The sequence below is a fragment of the Malaclemys terrapin genome, chromosome 1 (assembly GCF_027887155.1).
Source record: "Malaclemys terrapin pileata isolate rMalTer1 chromosome 1, rMalTer1.hap1, whole genome shotgun sequence".
Lineage (NCBI taxonomy): Eukaryota > Metazoa > Chordata > Testudines > Emydidae > Malaclemys > Malaclemys terrapin.
The window spans coordinates 152,924,516-152,946,970 of NC_071505.1; the positions used below are offsets into that span (position 1 = coordinate 152,924,516).

Consider the following 22,455-nt stretch of genomic DNA (forward strand, 5'->3'; position numbering starts at 1 on the left):
CTACCCTACACAACCCCTTTGGGGTTTGTTTTGACCTGCACATTGTACTCAAGAAGTACAACCACCGGACTTCTGGCTCACAAGGTGTGTAGCATGTGACCTCTCTTCCACTTTGCATAGCCATGCAGGGGCATTCATAATCTAGCCCTAAACTGGCGTATGTAAACATTCATGTTAGCTTTGGTTTTTATCCTAGTTCCCAATTGGTGAAAAAGAAAAATAATCAATGAATCCATCTCTACTGCCAAATCAAAAAAACGCAACAAAACAACCTGTCACTATGATGGCATGTGGCAACAGCTCAAAAGAGTCAGGAAAGGAAATTAAAGACTGGCACATAACATGGTGTATAACGGAATGTAAATCCATAATGCCCTAATAAAGTCAGGACATGGGAAGGTAGTAGTATTTGTGGGGTTGACAGAAGACAGACTTGAAAACTTCCCTGTGATACTGAGCAGCTTTTCTTAACGAGAAACAGGTGCAGCTGTTTGAAGGCCGTAAGAATGAAGCAGGAATTAATACAGGGAAACCGTATGGCCTGTGGTCCGTTGGTCAGACTAGGAAGCAATTCAGAGTGTGTGAAAAATAGTTTTATTTATGTTTTCATAAAATGAGATAAATACATCAATGATTCCAGTATAAGGGACATAAAAAAACCTCGTAAGAGGAATATAACAGAGAAAAAATATTAAAAAAGGAATCATATGGTTTTAAAACAATGCCTTGTCCTGTGGGGTCTCGATCATTTATGCGGCTTCATCTCACATCAGCGTTTGTGTAATCCACTAGGATCTCAGCAGCCAAATATGGCCAACGTGACTGTAGCATGTTCAGTGCCATCCACATGCCAGTCGGGGAGTGAGATTCTAGCTCATAAAGGCAGAATGGCAGAGTCAAAAAACCCTGTACCAGAATATATAGCCAGAAAGACTATAGATCAAATGCCCAAAGAGCCACGGATGGGGACCAGCCCCGTGGCTGATGCTCTGCAGTACCATGCAAGGCCAGACCTAGGTTGGAGGGTCCCAAGGGGGATTGGTGTGCAGGCTTATTGGCAAGTGCTCTGAATTGCGACATGGGAGATAGCTATAAACTATATACTATCCCTCTCTCCCTGGACAGGAACTGTGAGGCAGCATGGAGGAGAGGAGGAAGAGGGGCTGGCATTGAACAGCTTCGAAAGCCTCCCATGCAGTCAACATCAGTAGGAGGAATGTTGGCTGTGGCCTTGAGAAGAGAGGTGTTAGGATGAGGCTGAACCTCATTCCAAGCAAATACATGAAGACTATCCCTTCCCTTGTCCCGCACAAGGATTTCTTTAAAGAGATACAAATCCTAATTAGACTGACATTCATCTGTTTCATTCACTGAGGTTGAAGCCACAGCCCAAAATGGCAGCTGGGAGTCTCCCCTAATGCATCCGTCTCCTTTTCTCTCCACCCCAAGCCTGAGAGTTCTGTTGCCCCCAGAAATGCTGTTTGATCACTGAATACAAAGGTAGTTGCACTGGTCCTGCAAGCCTCTAGAGGGTCTTTTCCAGCTAGTCTCCCTTCCAATTGCTCCACTTAACTGGTGTGAGGGGAAAAATCCTCCTTTCCTGTCGTCTAGCCTCACAAATCCAGAATACACTACAGGCACTCCAGATAATATGATCCCCTTGGGAAGTGACAAAACCTGGAGCCTTCCCCACTTCACTAGTTCTCTCCCACCTCTTCTCCCCTACACTCACTGGCCTGGCTATGCATTTCCTGGGTCTCAGAGTGCCTGCCTGAAGATGAGCTCCTTCAGTTGATCCAGCCTGTCATCTCTCAGTGCATCTCGGATGGAGTGGAAGAAGCTGAAGTAGTGCTGAAAGTTATGCATCATGAGCAGGACACCAGCCAACAGCTCATTGGTCACCAGGAGGTGATGGACGTAGGCTCGACTATGGTTCTGACAGCAGTAACAGGTACATCCGTGCACCAAGGGACCAAAATCATCCCGGTACCTAAGAAGGTAGAGGGGGTAAAAGGGCAATGGGAAAAAAAATTAATTGCAAGTAGTAGGGAGCACCCATAGTTACCACGTAGCAGCTGTTTGGTGGCCTGAGTCAAAAGGTTTGTGGGTTTCAGTCCAGCTCTTTGGGGTGTGTAGTCTGATGTGGTCCCCTCTGACACTAACTGCATTGCAAAGAGCACTACATGCAGGTTCATGAACTGAGCGCAGTAAAGCATTGTTTTAATGCCAGTTGACAGGCTATGTGAGCGGTGATATTATAGCCACACATGAAATAAGTCATAACAGCTTTGCCTGCATTACTGTATGGTATTATTAAATCAACAAATTACTGCTTTTAAAGTCACACCCCCACTGCATCACAACACACTAAAATGAACGGATAGACTGGGGAACAAGGGAAATAAACACAGTTTCATTCATGGATATAATGTGAGAGCAAACATTAAGGGCCTGACCCAAAGCCCACTGACATCAGTGGGAATCTTTCCATTGACTTCAACGGCTTTTGATTCAGGCCCTAGTCCAGTGGCTCTCAAACTTTTGTACTGGTGACCCCTTTCACGTAACAAGCCTCTGAGTACAATCCCCCTTATAAATTAAACACACTTGTTTATATATTTAACAACATTATAAATGCTGGAGGCAAAGCGGGGTTTGCAGTGGAGGCTGACAGCTTGCGACCCCCCCCCATGTAATAACCTCACCACCCCCTGAGAGGTCCCGACCCCCAGTTTGAGAACCCCTGCACTAGCTGAACAGAATAGTGGTTGCAACTAAGTGTGTTCTGAGGGTGCTACACCGGTGATATTTTAATCATTTTCCACATGGGGGACCTTTATATCCACCTCTGAAACGCAGGATTCTCTGGGATGGCAGATTTCATCATCGCTACGTTCACCATTTGTGTAGTGGTAACATAGCTGATATTATGGCGGGTGGAGGGAGGGAGAGAAGGAATATAGGCCAATATGTTCAGAAGTGTGGGTGCCTCCATTTTTGGTGCCCAACCTGAGACACAAAAAAGGTCTTGATTTTCAATGGGTGGGGGCTCAGCCACTAGCTGAAAATCAGCACCCTTCAATGAGTCTCAAGTTGGCCACAACATACTGTGAAAATTGCCATAGGATTTTTAGTAACTAAATGGTCAGAACCTTGGTTGTAAGTCATTTGAAAGATGACACATTCAGCAGTGCATTGCCCCCCCAGTATCAATCTGGGGCATTTGTCCAATACCAACTCAGAGGGAAGAGGGCCACCCATTTAGTGACCAACATTTCCTGCAACGCCCTAACCGTTCAGTGGATATTCCGTCCAGGTGTGACCCTGCATGGAGGATGAAATCACAGCTCCAAGTGTGAAGGCTACAGAAACTATTTAAAAGCCACCACACACAAACCCACTTACCTTTTCTCCTTCAAAAATATCTCGAACAAAGTTATTTCTGGGTCAGCTTTTGAGGTTTCATTTATGTCTTTTTCAGTGTCATTTTTTCCTGCATCCTGGATCCCATTTTGTTTAATGACTGTAACAAAACAGTATCACTTCATCAATAGGCAGAAGCAGACAAGTAAAGGTGAAAAATATTCTGACAAGAGGCATCTCAGCTGCCCCTTGTTACAGACTGAACTTCCATCTCCATTATCTTCCTTTAATTATCATACAACAGTTAAGCCAAATAAATTGTAAGTGATCAAACTCAGATCTAGAAGAGTGAGGTGGGAGGGACTCAGCTAATCTGATAAAAATTCAGAACTGAAATAGCTGCACAATTTTTTGCTGATCTGAGTTTAATTCCTTTTATTAAAGTCATTAAAAATCCTTGCAGTCTAAATTGCATTTTGTACAGTGTGTGATCACCTGGATTACTGATATTTTTAACTTAACGTAAGAACAAAAGAACAGCCATAATGGGTCAGACCAATGGCCCATCTACCCCAGTATCTTGTTTTCCAACAGTGGCTGGTGCTAAATGCTTCAGAGGGAATGAACAGAACAGGACAATTTATTGAGTGATTCCTCCCCTGTTGTCCAGTCCCTGCTTTTGGCAGTCAGAGGTTTAGAGAACATGAGGTTGTGTCCCTGACCATCTTGGTTAATACTCATTGATGGACCTGTCCGCCAGGTAATTATCTAATTCTTTTTTGAACCCAGTTATACTTTCGGCCTTCACAACATCCCATGGTGATGAGTTCCACAGACTGACTGTGTGTAGTGTCAAGAAGTACTTCCTTTTTCTTGTTTTAAACCTGATGCCTATTAATTTCATTGGGTGACTCTTGGTTATTGTGTTATGTGAAGTGGCAAATAACACTTCCTTATTCACTTTCTCCACACCATTTATGACTTGATAGACCTCTATCATATCCCCCTCAGTTGTCTCTCTTCTAAGCTGAACAGTACCAGGCTTTTTAATTTCTCCTCATATGGAAGCTGTTACATACCCCTCATCAATTTTGTTGCCCTTTTCTGTGCTTTCTACAATTCTAATATCTTTTTTCAGATGGGATGACCAGAACTCAACACAGTATTCAAGGTGTGGGTGTACACTGGATTTATTTAGTAGCATTATGATCTTTTCTGTTCCTTTCCTAATGTTTCCTAAAATTTGGTTAGCTTTTTGGACTGCCGCTGCACACTGAATTGATATTTTCAGAGAACTATCCACAATGACTCCAAGATTTCTTCCTTGAATTGAAACAGCTAGTTTAGACCCCATAATTTTGTATTTATAGTTGGGACTATGTTTCCAACATGCATTACTTTGCACTTATCAACAATTAATTTCACCTGCCATTTTGCTGCCCAGTCACCCAGTTTTGTGAGATCACTTTGTAACTCTTTGCAGTCCACTTTTGACTTACCTATCTTAAGTAATTTTGTATTGTCTGCAAAATTTACTCCCTTTTCCAGATAATTTATTAATATGTTAAACAGCACTGGTCCCAGTACAGATTCTTGGGGGACCCTGCTATTTATCTCTCTCCATTGTGAAAGTTGCCCATTTATTCCTGCTCTTTGTTTCCTGGTTTTTAACCAATTATTGATCCATGAGACACCTTCCTTCTTATCCCATGACAGCTTACTTTGCTTAGGAAATTTTGGGGAGGAACCTTGTGAAAGGCTTTCAGAATGTCCAAGTATACTATATAACTAGATCACCTTTGTCTGTGTGTGTTGACCCCCTCAAAGAATTCTAACAGATTGGTGAGGCATGATTTCCCTTTACAAATGCAGTGTTGATTCTTCCACAACATCTCAGTCACACAGATGAGCACGATAACTCTGTTCTTTACCATAGTCTACTATAGTTTCAATCAATTTGCCTGGAACTAAAGTTAGGCTTAATTGCCAAGATCACCTCTGGAGCCTTTTTTAAAAATCAGCATTACATTAGCTATCCACCAGTCTTCTGGTACAGAGGCTGATTTAAACATTTACATACCACAGTTTAGATTTAGATTCTGCTGGAGTTGACAAGGGATTCATGCGCATCCAATCCACTTTTTTGCAGTTGCTGAGTTTGATTTTTTTTTTTTTTTTTTTTTGGCTGAACAATTTAAGTCAGAAAGTCTTGACTGTTGTGGCAGCGATAATGCAGTTATGGATGAAGGTTCCACACCTGGATTTTCAGCAGCACATAACTTTCACAAATCATTACCTTGGCATCTGAAATTTCTCAGGCTTGCTCTCAAGTCAGAGGGGATGTTTCTGGGAAATTATTACTATGATGTATTATTTGCATTGGGATAGTGCCAACGAGGCCATGTCATGGACCAGTACCCCATTGTGCTAGGCACTGAAGAAACACAGAAAAAAAGAGGTCGTCCCTGCACCCAAAGAACTTACAACCTAAGTATAAGACATGAGACACAAGGATGCAGATGGGTGGAGGAGGGAGCACAAGGAAACAATGAGACAACAAATGTGCTGAAAGTCTATTCAGCTGGTTTGAATTACCCAGGCATGAAAAATAAAACTAGGATTCCAGCCATTAAGAGAACTGTAAGATACTTTTTTGTACTAAAACACTTATGTATAGGAAGGATGACAGTCTCTCTGCATTGCTCAGACATTTGGTGGGACCATGTGTAATACCAAGCCTTTACTTACTCATTTAAGCAGATACCTTGTGTCATGGGGATTTGACTAACCTGCATTATTTTGGCAGCATTTATATTAATCAAGGGAGCAAACTGGGTGAAGGCAAGGAAAAAGAACTGCCCAAGAAGACTGGCTTCCCCAACACCTCCCAGCTGGAGAGGGAGAGAAGAGCTACATTACACACTGAATTTGACACTGCCAGGCCTTCAAATCCCATTGAAATGTATAGGCCCAAGCCTGTCCTGCTGACAGTAAGGGCAATTCTGCCATAGACTGCAGTGGGCGCAGGCCCAAAGGGAGAACCAGGGACTCAGCACATGACAGGATCAGGCATACAAAGGCTTCTGTTCAATGAACCTCAGAGGATGTATAACCATGTTTTGGTTAACTGGATTTGGAAAACCCAGGTCCTAAATTAAGGTCTCAAGTTCTCTTTGCTTAACTTCATCCCAAGTAATTTCTCCCCTGGAACGAGCAGGACTCAGCTGCTTTTCTCTGACTTCAGTGGTTGTAATACTTTTTCCCATGACAAATGAGTTACATGGAAGATGACTGTGGAGCATGAATTATGTTGGGCATGATACCACTGTTACATCATCTTACGATCACAATGGCAAGGCTATCATGAAAATCTACCTGCAGCTTCAGGGTCAGGATTGTAATTGTAGCTGAAGGATAGGGCACAGCCCCGCTCTGTCACCTGGTAGGGAAAAAAGCTCTCAAACACGTCCACTCCTCTTTCAATGCACTCGAGTACCTCGTCCGGCTTGCCAATACCATGAATGAGTCTAAGAGAGAGATAAAACAATATAGGTCCAAAGTGTACTGAATGGAACTTACTGGGTCATTGCAGTCTCTCTCCAAGGAGAGGACACAGGTACATAGGAATTGCCTTAATGGATTAAACCTGAGAGTCAACCAGTCCAGCATCCTGCCTCTCACGGTGACCAGCACCAGATGCTTCAGGAAAGGTATAAGAAACCCCAAGAGTGGAATACACTAGAATGTGTTTCAGCCAGTGAAAACAGTAACATGTGAGCCCTACAGTTATTAAACAGGGTGAAAGTTGACACACGGTCTATCACCAATCATGAGACCATGCTTCTCTCACGTCCCATCTGTCTGGTATACAGCAGCACAGTTGAATTCCCCTTACCTCCCAGTGCCCACTGTTCTGCCTTTGTTTAGACCAGTCACAAATTAACTCAAGAATAACGTCAAAACATTATAAATTGTGTTTAAAGTGATTTGGCTCCCTCAACACCCATGTACAATGATTCTATCTCACGATCCATCTCACACCTTACGTTCTGGGTCAGACACTTTGTTGCACATTCTATGCCCTGGGTAGCAAATGATTACCAGGTACGGGGATTTATTTACTACATGGGACTCCTAACTAGCAAAGCACCATTCCATGTGTTGGAGGATCCTTTTGAACTCCAGCAACAAAGTCACAAATCCACCCCAAGGATGGTGGGTGGAGTTGGATTCCCAAAACCGGAACCCACAAACACATAGGTAACGTGAGTGACTTTACTTGTGTGTAGTCCTCCTTAAGGCAGTGGGACTATTCATGCAAGTAATGTTACTCGTGTTTACAGAATTGGGTCCTCAGAGCAAAGAAAGGAATTCATACTTATTTCACCCTACTGTTCCATCACGGTGCATAGGAGATAATCGACAGCTGATCCTGAGTAGAAGGTATTTGGAAGGCTACGGGAGTAGATTCCAATAGGTGCAAAGGGTATTAGCAGATGATACATCTCAGCGGGGAGGGGGAAAGGGGGGAGAGAAGCACATATTTACTTTATAAAGTGTTTGGGATCTGTCTGCATGAAGAGGCACTAATGTGAAAAGTCACTGTGGGAGGGCTCAGTTTTCCTCCCCCTTCCTCCCCTCCCCATGTCCAGCTCAAATGTGCCCAGTTTACACAAGGGGATTTCCTTTTAGCTGATTTTCCTAAGAGGCAATTTCCCCCCAACAGCCAGCACTATCAACTCCCCCGGGACTTGGCAATCCAGCTGGGCTCTTCCTGCCTCTTAAGCCATCAGTGGTAACACAGATACTGCTCCTGTCCTAATTTAGCTGGCAGCTTTGTCGAGGATGGGTGAGGCAGAAGAGAATATAATAGTCGTGCTTCCCCCAGGTGCACTGGCTGTGCTGACAACAGTAAAAGCTAATGTATGGCCATGAACAGATCACTAGGAAAATACACAGAGACTGAGAAGTGCAGTAATAAGGTGCGATTTTTAGTCATTTTTCTGACCATAATTACATAAGATCTGTATGAGCACAGAATGTGGATAGGAAAAGCTTACAAGATGATTTTGTTACATTCCTTGCTCCAGATAGGAAGAAAAAGCTATTTAATAGTTAAACAATGAGTACTTATTATACATGTGATCAACTCCCTGACTGCAATGTTTCTTACAGAGGGCAAGGGTATACAACCTTTCTTGCAGATGCTGAGATTTCTAAGAATGCTCTGGTTACAATGAGAAGACAAAACCTTCTAAGCAATAGGTTTAGGCAGCATCTTTCATCCTAAAAGATCCCAAAGGGCTTTAGAGACTATGTACATAGGCTATACTCCTTCACCATAGAAAAGCAGCCATCTTTGGAGTGGGACACAACACCTGTTCTTCACCAACTACACAACACATTTTTAATAGGGGCATCCGTACACGTGTGTGTGTGTGTGTGTGTGAAATAGCTTCTACAACTAAATGTAAGAAAATGGGATGTAAGTACCAAGTGAAATTCAAACAGGACCCCCAGGGCTAACACCTTTACTCTTATAAAGAGCGGTCAGGATCACTTGTCTGAAACAGAGAAGTAAACTATTTGATAGATGAGGTGGATGTACTTGTACAGTCACTCAGGTTAGCTGGACTAATGAGACTCTACAGCTCATTGGGGAACCTATTTAAGGTAGCTTGGATGGCAGCAACATGAGCTATGGAGAGCTCCAAACTCCAGGTACCTCTGAGCAAGAGATAACTTCAAGGCTAGAACCATGCTCCTGCATTTCCCTTCCCTTTGATCACCATAAACTCAGGGTTCAAGTCTTGGAAGGTGGCCAGGACAAGGGGGTCCTGAGAGGGAAGCTCAGCCACAGGAGGTAGCAGAGCGTGAATCATTCTCCTCAGGAAACACTGGAAAAGACAGCATTCACTGAGTCGATACATGAGCTCCATAAGAGCCATAGAAGAGTATAAACGAGGCATCTGTGTTTACCCCTTCCTCCCAAAAGACTCCAACTACACCATCTTAGCACTCTTCACATGCACTGGATTGTGTTTTCTGGACCCTCTGGCATGTTTATAAACATTTTTGGGAATCTTGAATGAGGCACAGTTCATACAGGCAATGTATAAGTGTTCCCCATCCTCATCTGCCAATGCCTGATCTGCAGCCCCCCCGATATTACAGTCTTCTGAGAGGAGACAGCTACAGCAAACCAGGTCGGAGTTTTTACTAGGTGGATAAACATTCACTGCAGATTGCAATGACATGTTTTAGCTATGTTCCAAGTTAGTCATGATCCACAGAGGCCAAAGGTGAAGGGCTCGTACCAATCCCACCCAGGATTCTGTCTAGAAATAGGTTTGAACCCAAACTCTGAATCCTCCCCAAAGGAAGAGATCACATCCATACTGTGGGCTGTTCCATATTTCTCACCCTGTACCAACTATTCCTTAAAAGTAAAATTGGGGTCATCAAAGTCAGTATTTAAATAGCAAAGGACTCAGAATTTGGCTCACTCAAGAACCTTCACGAGTATAAATGAATTACTGTGGTCATTACCTACAGTAGAACACATGGGTTTTGATCTGTCCCCCCTTAAATCTGACCTTGGTTTATCCTCGGGCAGCTCCGCTGTGACAGAGGCTATCAGTTTCAGCTTGGTCTCCTTGGCCATGGCTTGTCCCTGAAAACCATCCAGCAGGAAACCACCCACAGGTCGCTTGGCAGTCTCTTTAGCCGACCTGAGTCTCTCCTCCAACACGTCCCCGCCTTCGATCACTCCAACCATCACACTGCCCTGCAGCTCCTGGCCCAGGTGAAAGTTGCAAATATAAGAGAAGTGCACTTCCCCAAACAAAGCTGTTCCAGGAAAGCCCACCACCACCCAGGAGTTGGTGCGTTGGCACAGAGTCTGGCCACTTGGCACTCTACATTTGCTTCCTGGGCACCGCTGGGTTCAGTGGTAGTTGAACCTTCCTTGGATGTATCAATTAGGACCGAGTAGGACGTAGTGTAGTCTAGGGTTTAGAACAGGGGAATATGAAGGTTCTGTTTCTGATGCTGCCAGCAACTCATTTCATCTCTGGGTCTCATTATCTCCATCTCCCATAAAGAGACAATATGACTGACCCAACTTGGCAACCTGCCTTGTGTTTCTTAGGCAAACGCACTAAAGAAATGTCAAGTATCAATGCAGAACACATTAGGGAGACCCTACCCCAATGCCTTACTGCGACCATGTCTGTCACCCACCACTATGCGTATCTCATGGCGTTTCAAGGGATTTCTAGCATCAGTTCCTGGCAGCCCCAGGCTAGGTCTCCTCGTTAGTCCAGGTCCAGCCATGCCCCCCAACACTAGGAACAGGGGAAGTCTCGCAAACCCACTGGAAGGGCTAAGGAGTAGTACTGACGAGTCCTATTCAGTTCCCCTCAGCTAGGCGGACTGTGGTTGCAACACAGGGCTAGACAGGGTTAACGCTGGAAAAAATAAAATGGAAAGGCAGGGTAGGTGGGATCTCTGATTTCTGAACAAGGAGAAAATCCTATCCCCTGCTCTACCCAGGAATACAATGTGATTCTAAAGGATAGGAGACCACTGTTCTGTGAAAACAGAAGGAATTAAAAGCCATGGAGGCTGAACTCCTCCTCACTCCTAGAGGTTAGTCTGTCTGGGTCAAGGGTGAGGCACAAGGACAAGGGCAGCATGAGGGAAGTTTGCTAGGCTGCTGCCCATGTTATACCTGTGGATAGCCTAAAGACTTCCATCTCCACTCCAACCCTAAAATCACTCAGGTCTAACCCCACTGTGCGCACTAGGTGTTTTTTTGCTCACACACTGGGACCTTCACAAGGCTCAGCACACACAGAAAAGCAGCTGCAGTGCTGTTGCCCCTGATACATTTGGACCTTACCGGTGATTTCTCCTGCAGCTGAAGGCACTCATCCAGGAAGGAAAGTGAACGGTCCACAGACTTCTTGGCCCGCTTTCTGGAGGTTTCACCAGAAATAGTGCCTCCATCAGAGAGGCACTGAAGCCAATCTGGCTGGAGAGCACGCTGCATGCTCATGAACTTGGAAGCTGTCATTTCCATTCGCCCTCCATATCCCCATATGGACACTGTCTGTCAAACGCAAGCAAAGGGAACACAGGGATGGATGTTAATTGAAGAGGTTAAGAGACCTTTCAGGGGAACAATTGGTTCTGGTAAAATGCCTGCCACTGCAATAACATTCCCTGGACAAACTCTCAAAGGGACACAGCTCAGAAAACCAACCGCTTCTAGCATAAGGCATGAAGGTCCAGTGGTTTGAGCAGGGGACTGGGAATGAGGAGTACTGGGTTTTCTTCCTGATTCTGACACTAACTCCCTGTGAGACCTTTGGCAAGTCACGTCATCTAATGCCTCAGTTTCCCCATCTTTACAATGGGGATGGCAACACTAATCTACCTCCCAGAGATGTTGGGAAACAGGCTTGAGAGCTGAAGTGACTTCCCCAGGGTCATCCAACAAATCAGTAGCAGAGCAAGAAAACACCTAGATCTCCTGACTCCCAGCCTGTGCTATACCCCATGAATAGTTGCCAACTATGGCAAAAGGAATTGCAAGTCATTTTGCAGTGCCTACACAACAGTGAACTTATACATACACACACTCCTGAGGGTAATTCCATCATTTCCCAAGTGGTCAGATGTGAGGCCTGAAATTAAGTTCTCTCACATGTTTTCCCATTCTTCCTAGTATGTCTGTGTGTGTTGGCCTTCATCTTCCATTTTCATTATTCTCATACTATCCCATGTAGGCTTTTTATATTAGGAAGATAAAGCACTGGCCCAACACGGTCATTCTTGCATGCAAGCTTCTGAGCAAACAAAGGCGTTGGTCTTCAAGTGCCAGCCTTCTTCAGCTTCACGCATGGGCCTGAACGAGAGTTCAGGAAGAGTTATTGAAGCCATCACCACCATGGGCATAATGTATTTCATCTCTTTCTGTGGAAAATGTAATTACGCTGTCTGGGCTGCCTGGCAATTGCTCCAGCTGAGTTGTTATTGTTCTTGCTACACTTGTGATCTTAGGTTTTTAATGGACACCCAAGTAATTTAGGCCTTTACATTTAAAAAAAGAGGATTTTACAAAATCTAACATGAATACATGTGTTTTCATGATTTTGTATTACTTTTTTGGTTCATTGAACAGCTTTTCTGAATTTAAATATAAAATTCACTCTTCTGCTGCACTGGAAACCCATAATAATCAGCATTGTGTTAGTGCACAAGACCCACAAAGTGAAACTAATCAGATTTGTTTCACTTCTCAAGGTGATGTGGAAAATGTAAACACAGTTTTGTTTTTTTACCAGAATGGCTATTTTATTTAATAAAACTAAACCATGCGGAAAGAGATGGCCCAGATGACTGGTGAAAGACTACAGAGCCTCACACCAGAGGTTCAAATCCAACCCGGGACATTGATTCTGCAAAGCAGATCTTTATGACTAAAGTCTCAGTAACTTTAAAGAGACTTCATACCAGGGTGGGCATCTGCCAGTGCAGATCCAGTTACAGTATCGGGCCCTAACAGCCTGATCTTATTCCCTTTGAAGTTAAAACTACCACTGACTTCAATGACAGCAGGATCAAGCCTTAAGTGAGTAGCGACAAGAAGTTGTTGCCATTTGCCAACATTGTAGCTTGTGTGAAATGAGTAGGGTGGGATTCAGCCCAGTTCCCAGGCGTCCTCTTCACAAAAATCACCACCACAAAAAGAAAAAATAATTATCCCCTTTTGTTGACACCTTCACCAGATACTTCCAAGACTGAATGGTTCATGAAAATTAAACTCCCTCCCGCAGCCCCTCAGGGGTGGCTTCCCTATGGTTGAGGCACGACAGTAAGCAGTAAGGGCACAGCAGAGTGTGTGCAAGGAGCCTGAACTGCTGCTGTACATTATCTGTGAATATACACAAAACTTCCTACTCTTGGGCACTCACGTCAGCACCTTCCACTAGCACTAAGTTTCCCTTCACGTGGTCCTCCTGAATGTATGGCTGTACAAGTGAGACTCAACATATGATGTGGTCTCCTAGGGCTCCATGTTTATTGCCAATAAAACTGGAGAAAATTTGCTCAATTTACAAGCCACGACTTTTTAACTGACCTATAATCAACTGCACATGAATCCAGTCTGCTCATCCATATTTGCGTGGCCCTACAAAGTCAGCAGACAGGACAAGAGCACCCAGGAGCAGGTCTGGTGCATAAAAAAGTGCCTCTATCAGACCATACCCCCACTTTAAACCCCAACGGAAGATGGTGGGGAAAATCTGGACATTGTATCCTAGCATACACTGGTTCACTTTCCTATAACCCCAAAGACGGCATTCTGTAGCTGCTAAGCAGGGCACACACAATGGCATCTAGGAGACATAAGTTTTGTGAGGTTTAAGTTGGACTCCTCATAAGCTTTTACACTTGCTGTACCTTGTTGTTGTTGTAGCCAGGTGGACAGGGGGCACCGGGGTCATGGAGAGAGCAGTACAGCACTGACTCTGGCATACCTGGAGGCACAACAGAAAAATAAATGTCAGCTGTAATCTTGTAGACCACTACGGCTATGTTGGCAACTTGCTAAGAGATGGCTAGGAATTTACAAAAAGGGTAACCCAGGAATAAATGCACACACCTGACATCTTCGTCAGAGACAGACATGGCTTGTTTGATCTCCATAGCAACAACACATTCAGTTGGACAGCTCTGTCCACATTCTACTAGTTACAGGGAGGGGCGAAGAAAAACACAAGAGTAGCATTATATAACACCACAACCTATGTGTAGCCTTTGGACTGTTTACTTGATTAATGCTACTGCTGCCAAAAGTAAACCAGACGCAATGACAGCTGACTCACTTGTCCGCTGAATGAATGCTCTGGGGACATCTGAAACTTGACATCGTCTAGGCTGGGTGACATAAACAGTCTCAGACCTGGAGTTTAAAGGAAGGGCAATGTATACACCAAGATAGTAGAATGAGCTGTAGCAATGAGAGATTTATGATCATTTCACAAGACACAGAACAAGCTAGATGCAATGAATGCAATAAAGGTCTCTGTTTTATAGATACTGATAGAGATTTTTCAAAGCCATCTAGGGCAGTAGTTCTCAACCAGGGGTCCGGGGCCCCCTGGGGGGGCACAAGCAGGTTTCAGGTGGTCCTCCAAGCATGGTCAGGGTTAGACTTACTGGGGCCCAGAAAGCCAAAAGCCTCACTGCATGGGGGTGAAGCCCAGGGCCCTGAGCCCCGTTGCCTGGGGCTGAAGCCAAAGCCTGAGCAATGTAGCCTCGTGGGGGGCTCTATGGTGTGGGGCCCCAGGCAATTGCCCTGCTTGCTACCCCTACCTGCCCTGGCTTTTATATGCAGAAAACCAGTTGTTGTGGCGCACATGGGCCATGGAGTTTTTATAGCATGTTGTGGGGGCCTCAGAAAGAAAAAGGTTGAGAACCCCTGATCTAGGGGATTTGATGCACAGGCTGGGACTTCCAAAGGAGCCCAAGGAGTTAGGTACCCAAATGCCACTGAAATTCACTGGGAAGTGAATTTCACCTAATGTCCTTAGACTCCTTTGAAAATTCCAACCATAACTTCCACTACAATTAATGAAAATTGTCTAAATCCTCTAACTGGGCATTCTCTGCACTCAGAACTCCCTCCAGTAGGCATTTTGGGTGCATAAAGAATGCAGAGTCAGGTCTTTACTCACATAAATATATTCCTAATCAACACAGGGGACATGACAAATTTGTGTATATACCATAAAAAAACTACATCAGGAAAACTCAAAGGTTGCAATGTTAAGAATTCTAGAACCAGGAAATGCCACAATTAAGGTTTCATGTGCAAACAACTCCTTTAAGGAGTCCTGGGGACCACAGAGGATAACACTGGTTCAGTGCTGCTAGATGACTGTGATGCAGTGGGGAAAGAGGAAGACAGAAAGTGTCTGTTTGTCTAAGGTAGATAAGTGGTGCCTTGGTGAAAGGCCCTGGAGCCCTTACTTCTCTTTCCCTGGCTACCTGGGGGGTGAAGGGCACAACTGGTCTAAACTCCTGTGTGTGTTTCTTCCTGAAACAAAAGGAGCATTCCTGTAGCCAGCCAGCCACCATGGAGCAAAGCAAAAAAAGACGGAGAACAAAGGGAGCAAAATAAGGAGAAGTTTGGTGGGATAGGTAAATGTGAGCTCCCCACTGGTCCGAAAGGATGGCAAGATTAGTTTGTCCACATTCTTAAGCTTGCCCTTCAGGGATTTCTGCAGGCTTGTAACATGGTTCCTTCCCCAGACAGCCACCCAAAACAGTTCCTTCAGTTAACAGAACAGATCTGCTCTAGTGACAGGAATACCCGTCAAGAGATCCTACCACTTTTCTAAGTGAGACTGACTGTTCTGTGCTGCTCTGCACTGCTGAGGCTGAATGAGGGCTTTGTATTAAACTAAACTGATTTTGTTTTGTGGGTGAAATAACCTAGCCCAGATCAGCAGGGACCTGAAAGCTGTTACCTTCTGGGGACTGCATGAAGAAAGATGTTCTTTGTATTGTTTCTGGTGGGAGAGGTGTTAAAAAAAAAAAAATCGCCAAAAAAATCATCACAAATGGCACTTATTAACACTCAGCACAGATGTCAAGGACTGAAAAGTCCAGGGATACTCAACTCCCTTCTTAACCCAGAGTTGGGTCCCTCCAAGTGAGTGCTGAAGCCCATTGCTGGAGCGTTGTGGGGGAAGCTGTAACTGTGAATAAGAGAACTTCAGTTTCTATTGTAGTGAGTGTAATAGTTTACAACTGCATTAAATCCACTTTGAATAGAAAAAAAAAAAGAGCTTCTCACACAACTCACTTGGGATCCACAACAGATTTGCACTCAAGTTTCTAGGGATGGACAGTTTGTCCCCTAATTCATTGCACCAAGCAACATGGAAGTGTAAAGGATGCATTAGATGGGATCAGACTACATCTAAACACACACACAGAATTTTACCTATAAATTTCCCAATTCCTTCCTTATATTCCTCCATGACCTCGTGAAGTTCTACCCTGTGTCCAAACATAAAAGAATACACATTAGAAAAAAAAATAATGAGAATGAACCTGCAGAGAGGACTGTGGATGAGCTAATTCCTCAGTATGTTAGAAGACACACTCCAATCTTTGCAAAAAGAGCGTGAAGTTTCAGCCACAGAATGGAGTTGGAGGAATGACATAGTCACTACACCAAATCTCACAAGATCTTGTTGCTCCTGTACCTGCAAGATGGAGCTGTCAATATAGATAAGATTCAGGCTTCTTCACTAAGTGTTGTCCAAATTTGGATTAGACTAGATAATGGTAAAGAAACCTAAACCCTGTCTACACTACAACTTCCACCATTAGTACCACAGTGGATCTGCACAAGTGAGGAGTTACAGGTCCCGTTTTTGTCAAGGTACATGCAGCCTAAGAATACAACTTTTAGAATTAGATTAGGGTGATGAGAGGTTTCTCATTAGAGAGTTTTACAAAAAGTCATAAAGAAACGGGGAAAGGCCATTTACACCATCCTGTTCACTTTTCAAAAAAAGGCTTCCCCTTACATACATCTGCTCTTAGCTCTCACCTACAATAAATGCGCAGCAACCCATCCATCCTCAAGAAATCCAACCATAAGGTAAAGAGTGTGATGGTCAGCATCTTGGCCAACATACCAGGGACTGAATCAGGGACTTCCACTGGTAAAAATCATGAATGGCTACATCTTGAGCTAAAATGCCAATACTCTCTATCTGGGGCTGTAACAGTCTCACATCATGTGGTCTGAGGTGAAATAGCTGTATCTCTATAATTTCATTGTCCTGATGAATTTTAATGAGGTAAGTCTGAAACCCTTCTGGTGAAGCAAGGAAGTATTGTTTCTTCTTTCCAATGGAGAAACTGAGAACACAAAGCTGTTTTCAGGTAAACCTACAACTTTGGGACAAGTGATTCAGACCCTGGATCTGTGTTAGAGCCAGACAGGAGTGGCTGGCTCAGCAAGACAGGGTGCTGGAGTCCTGAGCTGGCAGGGAAAACAGAAGCAGGGGTAGTCTTTGCACATCGGGTGGCAGCTCCCAAGGGGGTGCATTTAGCCGTATGGAGTGGAAATCCATCAAGCTATATTAGGGTTACCATACGTCCTCTTTTTCCTGGACATGTCCGGCTTTTCGGCACTCAAACCCCGGTCCGGGGGGAATTGCCAAAAAGCCGAACGTGTCCAGGAAAATGGCGGCTCTGCTCCTCCCCTGACTCTTCGGCTCTGTTTAAGAGCCGAGCTGCCCGAGCGCTATGGGCTTCAGGCAGCCCCCTTGCCTCCGGACCCCAGCCGCCAGGCGGGCACTTCCCCTCCCGGGTTCCGGCGGCACAGGGTCCGGAGGCATGGGGGCTGCCCGAAGCCGGTAGCGCTCTTAGAGCCGGGCTGCCCGAGCGCTACCAGCTTCGGGCAGCCCCCATGCCTCCGGACCCTGCGCCGCCAGAGCCCGGGAGGGGAAGTGCCCGGCTGGGGGCGCAGAGTCTGGAGGCAAGGGGGCTGCCCGAAGCCCAAGTGCTACCGGCTTCACGGTTTGCCGGGCAGCCTCCAGACCCTGCGCCCCCGGCTGGGCGCTTCCCCTCCCGGGCTCCAGCTGTGCTGGGCTAGCGCCGGCCGGGGGCACAGGGTCTGGGGGCTGCCCGGCAAACCGTGAAGCCGGTAGCACTCGGGCAGCCCTTTCCCCATGGCTGGGAGTGGGAGGGAGGAGGGGGCGGAGTTAGGGCGGGGAAGGGGGGGCTGGGGCGGGGCTGGGGAAATGGGCAGGGCCAGGGCCTGTGGAGGGTCCTCTTTTTTTATTTAATAGATATAGTAACCCTAAGCTATCTGCATCCGAAGAAGTGGGCTGTAGTCCACGAAAGCTTACGCTCTAATAAATTTGTTAGTCTCTAAGGTGCCACAAGTACTCCTGTTCTTTTTGAGAACACAAAAGCGGTGTCCCAGCTAGGCTTGATACTCACAGAGTTGAAAGCGTGAGCTGTACAACAGCAGGAACCCCTTTAATTGCCGGCAGTGTGTCATGGGTGAGGTGTGGTGGGGATCCTGTTTTGGTATACAGTAGGCAGCCTGGAAGCTCCATGGTTTGAACCCCATTCTTGCCAAGGTTTGTCAGTGTCCCAAGACGACACCCACTGACCACTTTGGAGAGACTCAGCTTCATCCTGGTTAACTGGTAGGCAGCGTCCAGGTCCTTTAAAGAAAGATATTATTTAGGTAGGTCTTTCTCCATCAAGATTTTGGGTTAATATTTGTATCTGTAAAAGCTTAGTAATTGATGGAAATGGAAAAGTAAATTGTTTGTTTCTAAGGCTACTGGGGATTCTAATACACCTGCAATGGATCCATTAGTAGCAGTGGGGGAAGAGGTAGCTCACAAGAGAGGTATTATGGTATGAACTTTCACTCAGGAGACAAGGGTGGATACAAATCTATGATTTTTTTTTTAATCGAATTTTTTTGATAGGTTTTTTCCTCAAAAATAATTTTATCTAAAGATAGAGATATATATTATAACTCAAAGATACCTCATCATGTAATAGGGATTATGAATTCTAATTCTATAACATGAGACAATATATTTATGTAATGTTTAAGAAAAGTGTTGTAAACGAGTTCCAATAGTTCATGGATTAGGGACCCAATCTTACGGGGTTCCAGGGGGCTTCTGTATAGATTATTTAGGTTAATCTTTCTACCTACCCGATGGGACTCAGCGCTAAGTCTAGAAGATACCATCAGAGATGCTTAGTTTTGCAATTCTCAAACTGTGGATGTGTGTCTCAAGATAACATGCTTGTTAACAGCAAAAATGTTTTTAAATAAATAAATATAGAGAGAGGTGAGAAATAACAGACCTCAACCCTACTGTCCCTCTGCAAATCTGCATACACAGAGGCAATCCCTTCTCTCTCTAAAAGGTGCAAAGTTTCAAAAAGTTCAATGAATAGAAGATTGTTGGAGGCAGAATAGATCTGGACAAGGTGAAGAAGTCTGAAGATAAATATGAGAAGGGAGGGACAGGCAGGACAAACAAAAGTGAAAATGTTTGAGCAGCATATTCCAGAAGTCTTGAGGTCTTTCTGAGTGTAGCCTTCATTCATTTGAGATCTACCATACCATTCTCTCACTAGAAGGGAAAACCAATAACGGCAGCAGGCCATAAAAGAGACCCAGTTTGGGTCTTATCTATCTCTGAGTTGTGAGGAATATGTATTAAGGTTATAACAACCAACAAGAATGCACTTTTATGTAGAAATCCATGATTAAATTGAGTCTTCCTGACTAGTGATTTAAACCATGATATAAATCAAATCCAACCTGCAGGAGATCCTTGATCTGATCCTAATTCTGTCGCTGTGTGACCTTGGGTAAGTCACTTCATTTCCCAGTGGTGCCATCTCCTCTCCCACCCTTTGCCTGTCTTGTCTATATAGATGGTAAACTCTTCTGGACAAGAACTGTCCCTCACTGTATTTGTATAGCAGTTAGTGCAATGAGACCCATGTCTTTACTGGGGCCTCTGGGTGCCAATACAAATTATTATTATTAATATTTAGATTAGTCAAGACTAAGGAAGATTATGAGGAACTTAATCCAAGATAGTACAATGGCAGATAAAATTCTGTGTCCATAAATGCAAGGTAATGTACATTGGGAGTAATAATCTGAACTATTCACAAACATGGTAGTGGGGAGGGGAAGATTCTAAGTTAACTGTAAACACCCAGGAAAAAAGATCTGGGCAGTTCAAGGAAAACCTCTGTTCAATACATAGCTGTGGTTTAAAAAGGCGAATAAACTGACTGATAAAGGAATAGGATAACTTGGGCAGAATTGCTGACTTGTGATTTTTAGGTATCACAATTTGATGTAAAAAAACCAGGAGTACTTGTGGCACCTTAGAGACTAACAAATTTATTTGAGCATAAGCTTTCGTGGGCTACAGCCCACTTTATCGGACGCATAGAATGGAACATATAAGAAGAGTATATATATATATATACACATACAGAGGATAATTAATTAAGATGACCTGTTACCAGCAGGAAAAACACTTCTGTAGTGATAATCAAGATGGTCAATTACAGACAAGAGGCGTAAGGATAGTTATCATATGGAAAAAGATTCAAGTAGTGTAATGACTCAGCCATTCCCAGTCTCTATTCAAGCCAGAGTTAATGGTATCTAATTTGCAAATCAATTCAAGCTCAGCAGTTTCTCCTTGGAGTCTGTTTTTGAAGCCTTTCTGTTGCAAAACTGCCACCTTCAGGTCTGTTTCTGAGTGGCCAGAGAGGTTGAAGTGTTCTCCTACTGGTTTTTGAGTGTTATGATTCCTCATGTCAGATTTGAGTCCGTTTATTCTTTTGCATAGAGACTGTCCGGTTTGGCCAATGTACATGGCAGAGGGGCACTGCTGGCACATGATGGCATATATCACATTGGTAGATGTGCAGGTGGATGAGCCCCTGATGGCGTGGCTGATGTGATTAGGTCCAGTGATGGTGTCACTTGAATAGATATGTGGACAGAATTGGCATCGGGCTTTGTTGCAAGGATAGGTTCCTGGGTTAGTGTTTTTGTTGTGTGGTTGCTGGTGAGTATTTGCTTCAGGTTAGGGGGCTGTCTGTAAGCGAGGACTGGTCTGTCTCCCAAGATCTGTGAGAGTGAGGGATCATCTTTCAGGATAGGTTGTAAATCTTTGATGATGTGCAATTAATTAGCCTCTTAGAGCTGGTATGGCATCTTCTCTGTGTATATATATATATATATATACATATATATACACACATATACACATAAACACACACACACACACTCTTCTTATATGTTCCATTCTATGCATCCGATGAAGTGGGCTGTAGCCCACGAAAGCTTATGCTCAAATAAATTTGTAGTCTCTAAGGTGCCACAAGTACTCCTGTTCTTTTTACGGATACAGACTAACACAGCTGCTATTCTGAAACAATTTGATGTGTACCCCAATATTCAATATTGATCATGAAAAAAAAACTGGAATTATGCAAATCCCTTAGAATCTCAACTTTCATAGAATATCAGGGTTGGAAGGGACTTCAGGAGGTCATCTAGCCCAACCCCCTGCTCAAAGCAAGACCAACCCCCAGAGAGATTTTTACCCCAGTTCCCTAAATGGCCCTCTTAAGGATTGAGCTCACAACCCTGGGTTTAGCAGGCAGCCAATGCTCAAACCACTGATCTATCCCTCCCTCTTTAAAACTTTCATTTTAAGAAGTCTATTTCTAGCCCTCCAGAAAAGAGTTTGAAAATGGGAACCCTGAAGGTTCACAACTCAGAAGACAGGTGGGAACAGAACTCCCCCACATACATTTAGAGCTCGTGACTTTTAAGCCAGTCTCCTGATATGGGGGGGGGGGGGAGGAAGAGACGCAGGAATGGACATTTGAACGCGTGGGGATGACAACGCTGCAGGTGGAGCAGCCCGAGTTTCCACCAGGCCTTGCCACGCTCTTTCGCGCGCCAGGATCCGAGTCCCCCGCGGCCTTTTGCCACTTTCCTGCTATTTCATTTCACCCCCGGGGGGAGCCGGGCGGGTCTCGGGCCCTGCGCTGGGGGGGCGGGAGTTGCGGAGCGAGCCCGTCCCGCGCTCACCCCACAGCGGCGACTGCTGTCGCGCGGGCCGGGCCGGGCTCCCTGCCTGGGGCGCTGGGACCGGGCGGGGGGGGTCGCAGCCCCGCTCGGGTTAACTGGCCTCGACGACCCTGTCGTGGTACCGAGGGCGGCCGGGCCCAATGCGAGTGAGCGGCACCGAGGCGGCGGAAGAACAGACCCAGCCGCCGCAGCGCCCCCTCCCCCCTTTACCTGGCTCGGGCCAGCCGCCTCCGTCGCATAAGCGTCTCTTCCCGGGTCCAATCAGCATCCGACGCGTCATCACTGAGGGACGTAAGAGATCCTTGTCGCGAGGACGGGGGTAAAGGTGGCTGCGCCGTTGCCATAGAGAAGCGACCCTCCCGGCGCGGTGCATTCTGGGTCTTGTA

General features: G+C 45.0%; 1 protein-coding gene across 4 annotated transcripts; it reads right to left on the reverse strand.

Moving 5' to 3' along the window:
- Positions 1–575: 575 nt before the first annotated feature.
- Positions 576–22,342, reverse strand: QTRT2 (queuine tRNA-ribosyltransferase accessory subunit 2). 4 transcript variants are annotated; one of them, XM_054043775.1, is made up of 11 exons: positions 22,280–22,342; positions 18,403–18,632; positions 16,385–16,440; positions 14,259–14,335; positions 14,036–14,117; positions 13,834–13,910; positions 11,267–11,476; positions 9,960–10,159; positions 6,739–6,890; positions 3,406–3,523; positions 576–1,990 (listed from the first exon to the last, which is right to left on the reverse strand). In XM_054043775.1, exons 2-11 carry the CDS (start codon positions 18,600–18,602, stop codon positions 1,759–1,761), a joined length of 1,404 nt encoding a protein of 467 aa, XP_053899750.1. In that variant the 5' UTR covers positions 18,603–18,632; positions 22,280–22,342; the 3' UTR covers positions 576–1,758. The 4 variants fall into 4 exon arrangements, with proteins under 4 accessions (XP_053899750.1, XP_053899759.1, XP_053899767.1 ...); XM_054043784.1 differs by lacking the exon at positions 22,280–22,342 and adding an exon at positions 19,760–19,779; XM_054043792.1 differs by lacking the exons at positions 14,036–14,117; positions 14,259–14,335.
- Between the last annotated feature and the right edge of the window lie 113 nt (positions 22,343–22,455).

Bases quoted from the DNA above. Each gene is read 5' to 3' on its own strand.
- QTRT2 (XM_054043775.1), bottom strand. From the start codon at position 18,602: ATGAAGCTGAGTCTCTCCAAAGTGGTCAGTGGGTGTCGTCTTGGGACA. The intron at 16,441-18,402 runs GTGAGTATCAAG...GTTTGGACACAG, and splicing joins CAGCTCACGCTTTCAACTCT to GGTAGAACTTCACGAGGTCA. The intron at 6,891-9,959 runs GTCAGATTTAAG...TCTCTCTCTTAG, and splicing joins CTGCCCGAGGATAAACCAAG to ACTCATTCATGGTATTGGCA.